At 44.6% G+C, this 11,352-nt stretch overlaps 1 protein-coding gene across 1 annotated transcript; it reads right to left on the reverse strand.

The window, feature by feature from the left end:
• Positions 1-938: 938 nt before the first annotated feature.
• LOC133707425 (uncharacterized) lies at positions 939-1,817 on the reverse strand. The gene has a single exon (XM_062132994.1). The coding sequence runs from the start codon at positions 1,717-1,719 to the stop codon at positions 1,321-1,323; it is 399 nt and encodes a 132-aa protein (XP_061988978.1). The 5' UTR covers positions 1,720-1,817; the 3' UTR covers positions 939-1,320.
• Between the last annotated feature and the right edge of the window lie 9,535 nt (positions 1,818-11,352).

Raw genomic sequence — 11,352 nt, forward strand, 5'->3', positions numbered from 1 at the left:
TAGGAGGATGCGACTATTTGACGATGTCAGAAACTCGCCGCCATCCTAGGCCAGACACGGCACTAAAGGTGCACGAACCGGGACGGCGTCTACCTCACCCTACCAAGCTAGAGTAGGACATTATTAAGGGCATAAAGCCACCTAAAGCTAAAAGGAAAATAATAAGCATAAAAGCAAAAACATAAAAAATGGGCGTAGGAAGAAACTCTTGGCCCGAGAACCGTAAGGCCCAACTGAAGGCCCACACGCAGTCAGTCACGGCCGGAAATGTTCTCGCCATCGCACCTCTATCAGAACCCTCTCCACTCCTACCTCCTGGCTGCCAAATCCCGACACCTGACCACCCAAATGTAGATCAGAGATGCCCCGAAAACGATGACAAAATTTTCATTTTTCTATCTGTATTCAAATTAGTTTCTCTTCATTTTATATGTTATTCCAAATTTTGATTAAGGGACGTTACACAAGTTAATTAGTTTCTTTGATAATAAGGTGGGAGGCAAATATATTTTACTATCAGAGTTATTTACGCAAAGTTCTTACATTGAATATAGAAACATTTAATTTGAGAAGTTGAGAATTTAATTTGTGAATATATACATACATATCGTCGGAGATATTAATATATATATATAGGTAGGAAATCCTACATCCCTCAGAGGTGGAGAATACAAATTTATAGGATTCTATTCACTTTAGTAAGAAAGCAAAAGAACAGGAAAAAAAAATATAATAATTAGGAATCTAGATATAATGCTGCACTAGATTTTTCATGCATTACTTCGATCTATAAACTCTTGCAAGAATTATTTCAGCATATATATATATATAGTTATATATAGCCAATGGTTTTCCTCAGAGTGTCTGCTTGATAAATAATTATATAATAATTTACTGAAGTTAAGAGAAATCGATCACCAAATTACACAACAGTACTATGAAATTAAAGAATTATATGCTAGATTAAGTGGTAACAAGGCAACCCTGACTTGAAGATGGATGCGTGAATGTAGACTGCTGTAGTAATACAATAGCATAGCTTACTGATGCATACCCGCAACTCTGCAAGTCCTTAATTAGTTTAAACATCGATCATACCATAAATTTATAATTAACAAATTATGAAAATTAAGCACGTCTCTTAATCCGATCTCTACATACACGTACAAAACAAATCTTTTTTCCTGGACATATTTATGTTCGGGGATGACTTATTATGAGATCGAAGAACTGTTCGTTCGTAGATAGATACTAATACTAGCTAGCCAGAGCCTTTAGAGGTAGATGTAGTACTTGAAATATGGGTCGATCATGAGTATGTTAATTGTTACGTTCAAGCTTGAAACGTTCTTGAACTGATGAAATATAGGTTGCCGCCTTCATATCAACCATCTCATCACCAGCAAGGTTATGATCGAGCTGCTGCTGCTGCTGCTTGCGATCCGCAGGAGAAGGTGGTACTATGAAGGTAATCTTCTGTTTAGGTTGAGCCTGAGCCTGAGTTGCAATGACATTATAGTCCTTGTGGTTGTGGACCAGAAACCCTACCGAAGATGGTAAAGGATAGGCCTGGCTCGGCTGAACCTTGCTGCTCATCATGTATTGCATGCTAGACTGCTTGCTAGTTGTAGTAGTTGAGGTTGAGGAAGGTTTGGAAACACGATAGAATGGCGTCAACTTCCCCTTCATGAACCCTCTGCGCTTGCGATTCGACTCCATCGGATCGACCTGATCAAGCTTAAACTGAATTTCTAGTATGAAACGTGCTGGTCTGAAATGGAAATGGGCAAGTTCGTATCTTTTAGTGCAACTGAGGGGTCTATATATAGCTAGCGTACAGTTTGGCCATGATCAGTCGTGCGACATATATGGGGCAGTCCTCTAGCTTTTGTATTTTTAATAATTAATTTTACAAGCTAAGGTTGAAACGGGATATTGCAGATAGACCTCTTCGAGATCATTCTCATTCAGGTTGGGTCGTGGTCCCTCATCCTCAGGTAGATATCTCGAAGCATAATCTCTTTTAAGTCTTTGGTCTTTGTGTATATATGTGATCCATATATATTTATTCTATCCATTATTAAGCAAATTAACCTTAATCTTTTCTTTATTAGATATGGATATGGTTTCATGGATTACAAGTAATACTTTATATAGCCTTCCAGAATTAGCTATACTTAATACATGTCTTTCACATGATTATTAGTAGTAAATTATAATATCACCTACATATAATATTAATTATACTGTGATTAATTATATGCTACTTAATTAGATATATTTTTAGCTAGTAAAGAATTGAACCTTCTTGCCTAACGCACTAGCTAGCTAGCTAATAGAGTACGATCTGTTTCCTTTTATATTAACGAATGAGATGCTAATTAATGAAAGAGAATTAAGCAACAATTATGTTGAATAAAAAAAAAAGCAAGCACCAATTATGATTTCCCCACTTCCATGCCACATAGGGTAGTATATTATCAAATATCATATTATCTTGAACCTAATTAAAGAGAACATAATTTCCGTAATGCATTTTCTTTTCAACCATAAGCTAGATTGCAACGATATCTATATAAGTGTGATTCCCCAAGTTAATCTCAATGACCGGGCTTTCATATCTTCTTTCTTTTGGTTGCTTGATCCTTTTTTTCTTTAAGCATAAAATACGTCTTCAAAAAGATAAGCTTGGATTTTAGTTTTCAAGTATAGAAACATCATGCAAGTACTGCTCCTCGTTTTAGGGAGATCGAGAAAGCCAGAGAGAATATATATACGCAAGTACCTCATGCTTCTTAACTAGTACGTACTTGTTTTATGTGCACTTGCATAGTTGCATATATGCATGAGGCATATTCTCATCCCATCGCTAGCCACCTCTTCAGTCTTGAGTCTTGACTAATTAAATCATGGAATACATTTTTCTTTTTCTAATTACCACTTGATCTTTGTTAAAAACCAGTTCAAATATCCAATCTGACATGGTATTTTAATTGATGTTTGATTTCAGGGTGCTAGATACTAGCTACAGCAAAGCATATTTAAAAGTAAAAATACAAATAAAATGTCCGATCGAAACTTGCAGCTAGCTATATATAGGTGGAGGCATCTATTTGATAGATAAGAACAGTGTCTTTTTCAGAGTACACTAGTACGACTCAGTCTGTTATATATCCCATTCGAGCACTTTGGTGATCAAATATGAAAGATATTTATGTATCAGAAAATGCAAAGTCGGAGATCGATCAACACAAACATGAACCATTTATGAATCAAGATCGATGATTCGATGTTCTAGATGCACAAACGTACGTAGTTAGGGGCAGAGCTTCCTCGCCTCCACTACGTACCTAAAACCCTAGCTACCTCTGTCCATGTGTATAACCTCGGGCTGATGTTGACTTATACCAGATGTAGAAGCATTAGTATATATATATTTAGCAGTCATCATTCGGAGGTCGGTAGATAGAGATCAAGGCAGATCGAATTCAGAGAAGCATCTGATCTTTACGAGTACTTTTGAATGATGGATGAAGCTGCGGTTAAGGATACTTTCAAGTTGCAGGTTGGATAGGTTTGCTTTAGTTATACTCAGACATGTGCTAGACACTAGTTCTACTACACTCAGAATCACTAGCTAAGCTGGCCATAGAAAGCGAGATAAAGTTCCGTGCCAAATTCGTTGTCGATCGAACTGTCACGGATAAGATATTCTACCTGCTGAAGCTGATATATACAACTATACACACAAGTGGCCTCAGGTACCAATTCGATCAGTGGGCTAGCTAGTTCGTTGCATTGGTTGAAAGATCTTTCAATTTCCATTTAAGAGAAAAATAAAAGAGGAATTAATTATATATGCCTCATTCTAAAGCATTAAATATTACAATGCAAGAAATAGAACTAATTAACCCCAATATATATATGACCTGCAACCTATCAAGTCGATCTCTTTCTCTGAAGTGTGCAATTTGGTTGAATGTACGTACGTACACGGATGTCCCTTAATTAGCAAGCTCGCTATGGCTTCCTCTTCGATTCTTTGACTATTAAAGTTGGTTCTGTTATTGTTTGAGCCCTAAAGTAATTTTGGCAAGATCCTTTAGTGGATTTAGCATAACGGGCCGATACCTGCGGCCCAAAAATAAGCCTACTCGGGTTTGGGTTTCAGCTTCACCCATTCCGTGATCCATGAGGAAAACGAAACCTTATTGGAGTCGGGTAGCGAGGATTGAATAGGAAACTTCAATCAATATCCCTTCTATGACAAGGAACAGTCGAAACCCTAGGTATATATACCAGGTTTCAAGGACGAAAAAGGGACCTCTCTCATATCAATCAATCCTAGCGATTACAAAGCCTCCCCGGAGCAAACCTTCAACCTTGTTGAAACCCGGCGACCGTACTTCCAGTCCCAGTCTCCCCAGGAACCGACTGCGAGCGCAACCGCCACCGTTACTTCCAGCGAAGCAAGGGTAACGCCCTCGCAACCCAGCGAAGCTAAAGATACGCTTTAGCAAACCCCGTGCTTTCTCAAGATTTCTCAGTGATTGCTCTGCTCAACTTACAACGTTGAGTATCGATTTTGGTGACCGAAGAGATCACACCCAAAGTCCTTATCCGTAAGGCAAAAGTCCTTTTCCGAAAGGCTAGAGAAGAACCCTGTGACGAGGTTGGTGCTCTCCTCGTCCACAGCGCTTGAAGAAGAAGTCAGGTCAAGGGACTACCCCAACGACTGCACCCCGCGGTGCTGGCACGCCTGCGCAATCACTCGCTCAAAAGAGACAGTTTGCAAGCCAACTGGTTTTGGAGCCAAACATTTTGGCACGCCCAGTGGGACCAACTAAGTGTCTCTTCGTGAACGTTAGCCATTGGGAAGTCAAGCGAAAACCCTTATAAAAAGGGCTACGCTAACTGCTCCAAGCATAAGACCTGCAGTTACAAACCGCATCCTCGCGCGGATTGTCGTGGTCTTTCTGAAGAACAAGTGACTCAAAGATTCTCTCTTCATCCCCAATTCTCCGATATGTCAACTGAACAGGGAGAGGGTCACTCGACCATTGCTGAAGGTCAAACTGTCACTACTAATCAGGCCAGTGAGCCTGTCACCGCCGCTGTCTCCAATACAGTGGGGAATGAAGAAGAAGAGGCTTTCATTGAGAAGTCTATTCCAGATGGAGCGACCGTTGAGGTTGCATGCGCGATCATTTCGGAAAATATCGAAAACCATCGCAAGAAGATGGCTGCTGATCTGGAAAGGGCAAACGTGAAAACAGACAAGATCTTACGCGAAATAAACCAGCGTATTTCCCAACAAGCTGTGGAAACTGAGCAACTAATGTCACAAACTGAGAGTGCATTAAGGGCTCATGCTACAAGCATCGCAGATGCCCAGAGTCAGCAGCAGAAAAGAATCATTGATGATCTTGCAAACCATACCAAGCAGACAACGTCAGATATGGCAGGTATTCGCAAAGATGGAGCGACTCTCGCAACCGAGGTGGCCATGCAAAGAGCTCAGTTGAACCAAACCAAAGAAGTGTTGAATAAGACGTTAGGAGATCCTAACGCTATCCTTGGCTCCCTTGGCCAACCATCTGGTTCAGGCAAATATGTGCCGCCAAATCAGCGCGAGAAGGTTAGCAGCAATACCGTTGCGCCTGTTGCAACCGCTGCTACCACGCAATTGAAAGGTAAGGAACAAGCCCTGGTCATTGGCGGCAGCAAGGAAAAGACCACGCTGTCAGGTGGGCAGACTGCTAGACAGAAGCAGCAGGCGTCAAAGGGTGTTGAAACTTCGTCCGACTCCGCCGTGTTCGTTCAGTACGACAACTATGGAGCAGAGAACGTATATCAAGAGCTGCCGGGAAGCTATTATGGGATTGACCAAGCTGGTAATCCGGTCAAGATAACAGCTTTGGCAAAAGAGATGCCTATGCCAGCCGTGACTCTTCAACAACCACCTACAACCCGCGTTGTACAGATAGGAGGAGGGACAGCAGCTGCAAACCAAGCAAAACCTGTGCAGGCTATTCACCATACAGTGGCGACACCTCCTCCTCCTCCTCCGGGTCCAGAATATGTGAGACGAGATGAGGTAGAGGAGATGATCAGACTGGCTAACCCTAGGGCCCAGATTGATGGGGTCTATGAGGGACCTTTCCCGCCGCATATAATGCTCGCGCCTTTCCCTAGAGGCTATAAAAATATCATATTTTCTACTTTTTCAGGGGAGGACACCGAGAATGCAATAACCCACTTGGCTAGGTTCAAGGTGCAATGCGGCCAGTACCAGAATGATGACATCCTCAAGTGTAGGATCTTTGGCACCTCTCTCTCTGGAGCTGCCTTTAGGTGGTTTTCCAAACTCCGACCAGGGACAGTGGCAGATTGGCCCGCAATGGAAAAGCTCTTTCGAGAAACCTTTGGAGCCATCGAACCTGAGGTGGATTTGGCTTCTCTCACTCAGATGGCCCAGCAACCTACTGAGTCTGCAGTCTCATACCTTCAGCGCTTCCAGATCCAGAAGGCCAAACTGAACGTAATCCTGCCTGAGAAAGAATTTATCAAGTTGGCGATCAAGGGATTGGAGCCTCGCCAACGAAAGAAGCAACATGGCAGCATGATCCAGTCAATGGGAGAGCTTATCACAGAAGTGGGCAGCTTTGAACATCTTCTTAGAGAAACTGATGCAAGAAAGAATGCATCCAAAGGGACATACATGCCAGGAAAGCATCGCACAGTTGCAGCCCTGCATTACCAGCTAGCTACCTATGACCCTTATTACCATCATCACGAAGAAGAGCTAGTGCAGGAAGAAGATGAAGAAGAGGATAATGACATCGCTGCTTATGAGCTGACAGGGAGGAAGAATCCAGCCTTGAAACAATTGAAAATCTCCAAGGAACCTGTAAAGCTCAAGTCAATGGCCTTCACCAAACCTGAATTCGCGACATATACATATGATGCCAATAAAGCACATGAGATTCTGGATGAGATGATTGCCGCGAAGATGGTGAAGACCGACTTCGGACCTTTTCCGCGACCAGATCAGCTGAATGGAAAGAAATACTGCAAATTTCACAACCTGTGGAATCATAATACAGCTGACTGTGTGAAGCTCAAAGACCAGATTCAGGTATGGCTTAATAATGGCAGTTTGCAGGTGGAAGCTCCATTAACAGCCGCAGCGCTCGTTGACCTGAACCCTTTTCCTGACACTGGGATCAACATGGTCGATGTGAACTGGGCCAAGCAGCACCACAGGAAACCAACCCTGGATTTGAGCACGAAGGGGAAAGGAGTCCAAGCTGATGATGACAAAATCCCTACAAAGAGAAAGGCTGAACCAGCAGGCCAAGCTTCATCCGTGGTCCTATGCTCGCGATGCAAGGAAGAGTGTGGCATCCAAGTGTCACACGAAGAAGTCGAGCAGACATTTCGTTTTGGTTCTCTCCCGCCCATCAAGTGGGCTTCGCCATCGCGAAACTATCAACCTGCCAGCCCAAGAGAAGAGGAGAAAGTGGCATCACCGCCATCTCCAAAGGATTCCAATCTTTTCAAGAAGCTGAGAGCGGCCGCGGTGGATAAAAAACAAGAGGAGCAGGCTAAGATCAAGCACCAAGATGCTCTGACTAAGCCCTATATTCCACCTGCTTCCACCGCCACCATCAAGGAAGGTAAGTGGTACACACGGGAGAAGGGAAAGGCAGTGGAGATCAGTCCTTCCAGAAAGAGGAAACTGCAGCGCAGGTTTGGAGAAGCCAAGCGCGCGCTAGAGGCTCTCGACCAGGGCCTAATCAAACCTTCGCAGTTGGTCAAATCACCTGAGCAATATCAGAAAGAGATGGAGGCGCTAGCTGCTAAACCATTAATAACTCCTCGTAGCTTCCAGAAGCAAGCGAGATCAGTAACAGGGGCATCAAAGCCTAATGTTTTTTGCAGGATTACCGACGAAAGGAGACCTCCCCCAGCTCGAAAGGTGAGCTCGCCAACTAAACGACCACCTGTCAGACGCAAACTGTTTCGTGAAGACCCGGAGGCCAAATCCTCAGTTTTTGAGAGACTGGGGGGCAAGGACAGGACTTCCGACACTTTACAGTGGAAACCCAAACAGGTCCAAAGTGTAGTAGTCATCCCTTCTGAGGTGAATGTAGTCAAAGAGCCAAAGTCAATTTCTCCTAAGCAGGTTACCGGAATGCAGGAACATGAGCAATGTGAGATAAAAGGTCTCACTGAAGAATCGTTGGTGGACCGGCTGGCTAAGCAGTTCAACACTGACATCCCTGTCAACGAACTCAAGTTGGACCTAGATGAGGGCATGGATGAAACAGTTATGACTGATACGTCCTGCAACATGGTTTACGTACTACCCGCGAGGTATGCACTGCCCGTCGCCGCGCAGGATTGCGTGGAAGCTGAGGGAAGTAGCGCACAACTCTTGCAGATTACTTCAGCAGTTACGGCACCTGTAGAAGAGGCTGTCTTTCTTGAAACTGAAGATGCTAACAGCAGCGAATGCTTCATGAGCTTTACCAGGCCAACACCTACTATGGTCCAACACATGCGACCTTTATACATCACAGCAGAAGTTGGCGGTACCAAAGTTAGCAAGATCATGGTTGACACCGGAGCTGCCGTGAACGTCATCACTACCAGGACCATGCACTTGCTCGGGATCAAGAAAGAGAAGATCCAGTCTACATCCCTTACACTCAAAAACTTCGCGGGGACCGTGACAAAGACTTTAGGGTTACTTTTCTTGCGCATCAAGGTCGGCCCTGCAGAGGGAGTTTATGCTTTCTTCGTGACAGATTGTTATGCAGCTTATAGCGCTATTCTGGGCAGAGACTGGATCCACCAGAGCTATTGTGTTCCGTCAACTCTCCATCAGGAACTCGTTATGTGGAACAGGGAAACAGATAAGGCTGAGGTGATCAAAGCGGACCCTCGTCCATTCCCAGTGTCCGCGAATTATGTAGATGCCAGGTATTACTTGGAGCCTATTACTCCATTGCAGGTGAGTGACATCGATAACAAAGGCCGCCGCACAGGGGTGACGGCCTCTGATTTGGCACAGTGGGGGCTCACGCTCGCAAAAGAGGGCCTAGAGAGGCCTGGCCACGCTGTGCCCAAACCCGTGAACGATTAATGGATTACGACCTTCCGGAGGAAGGGATAGAGGCCCTCCACTCGTTGTATGAACGACTATCATCATACTTAGTGGAGAGAGAGGCCTATGATCAAATCGCGACCTTAGAAACCGTCAATGAAGAATTCTCTGATCGCGATCACGAAGATGAGGTCGAAATTCAGCTCGCTCCGGCAGCGCTGGACGATACACCCCTTAAGGTCAGAGACCCTACTGAGAAGGTCAATCTCGGAACAACAGCTGAGCCTATGGAAGTGGCTATCAGCGCGTACTTAAAGCCTAGCGAAAAGCAGAGGCTTATTGAGCTATTACTGGAGTTCAAAGACTGCTTTGCAGAGAAATATGAAGATATGCCCGGCCTGTCACAGGACTTGGTTTGCCATCAGCTGCCAACACTCCCTGACAAGAGGCCTGTGAAGCAAGAACCGCGAAGAATGAATTCAGAAACTTAAGTTCTCGTCAAGGAGGAAGTCGAGAAAATGCATAAATCAGGCATTATCAGGGTGGCCAAATACAATCAGTGGCTGTCCAATATAGTGCATGTTCGCAAGAAAAATGGTAAGATGAGGGTCTGCGTGGATTACAGAGACCTCAATCTCGCGACACCTAAAGATGTTTACCCCATGCCGGTGGCGGATATGTTGGTAGACGCCGTGGCAGGACATGAGTTGTTGTCCTTTATGGATGGCACCACAGGGTATCACCAGATTCCAGTTGCTGAGGAGGATAGACATAAAACCGCTTTCAGGTGTCCTGGGTTCGCGGGCGTTTTTGAGTATGTGGTTATGCCTTTTGGGCTGAAGAATGCTGGGGCCACTTATCAGAGAGCCATGAACCTGATCTTCCACGATATCCTTGGAAAGATTTTGGAGGTTTACATCGATGATGTGGTGGTGAAGTCCAAGACGAGAGGGGATCACATCACAGACCTCAGGAAAGTCTTCGAGCGAATGCGACAACACAAACTTAAGATGAATCCCGCCAAGTGCGTGTTTGGAGTTCAAGGAGGAGATTTCCTGGGATTCATTGTCCATCAGAGGGGAATTGAGGTCCCTGAAGATAAAGCAAACGCAGTCATCAACGCTTCCCGTCCACGAACGAAGAAGGAGCTACAACGCTTGCTGGGTAAAATTAACTTCCTGCGACGTTTTATTTCTAACTCTGCAGGTAAGATCCAGCCCTTTTCTCCACTACTGAAGTTGCAAGGACAGAAAGAGTTTGTCTGGGAATTTCAACATCAAGCGGCTTTCGACAAGATTAAGGCCTATTTAGCAAGCCCACCAGTGCTTGTGCCTCCTCGCGCTGGATTCCCATTGAAGTTATACATTTCAGTAGCTGAGGCTTCCATTGGTAGCCTACTTGCCCAAGATGATGAGGGAGGTGTCGAGCATGCCATCTTTTACCTCAGTCGGACACTTATGGATTGCGAGACAAGGTATACTCCTATGGAAAAGCTGTGTGTCACGCGGTACTTTTCCGCGTGCAAATTGCGACACTACATGTTATCCTTTACTACATGCATCATCACTCAAACTGACCTGGTCAAGTACATGTTGTCGCGACCTATTTTGAGAGGACGCATTGGCAAGTGGGTATTAGCTCTATCTGAATTCTCGCTACAATACGTTCCACAGAAGGCAGTGAAGGGACACGCTATTGCAGACTTTCTGGCCCATCACCTTATGCTGGATATTCCCCCAGTGAAGGAATTAGAGATAGCTACCGCTACCGCAATTCGACCAGATTTGGCGCGCATCCCAGAATATGCCATCTGGCATCAAGCTACAATCTCCTTGCAACCCTGGGTATTATTTTTTTATGGTTCCAGAACCGAAATGTTAGCAGGGGCAGGGATTGTACTGGAAAACCCAGCAGGTGATCGTTTCTCTTATTCTTTCCAATTAGAGATCAAATGCACAAATAATCAAGCCGAGTATGAAGCCCTCATCATTGGGTTAGAAGTGTTATTGGAATTGGGAGTGAGAGACGTTCAGGTACGCGGTGACTCTCTGCTCGTGATAAGTCAGCTCCAAGAGAAATACAGGTGCGTAAGCGGTCTGCTCATTCCTTATTTGAATCGCGCCATCGAGCTTTTGGATCAATTTGATGACGCGGATTTGGAACACATACCTCGCGAGCGCAATTTTGCGGCCAATGAGCTTGCTCAGCTGGCCACAGGTATCACATTGAAGTATGGGGTT

The sequence above is a fragment of the Rosa rugosa genome, chromosome 1 (genome assembly GCF_958449725.1).
Source record: "Rosa rugosa chromosome 1, drRosRugo1.1, whole genome shotgun sequence".
NCBI lineage: Eukaryota > Viridiplantae > Streptophyta > Magnoliopsida > Rosales > Rosaceae > Rosa > Rosa rugosa.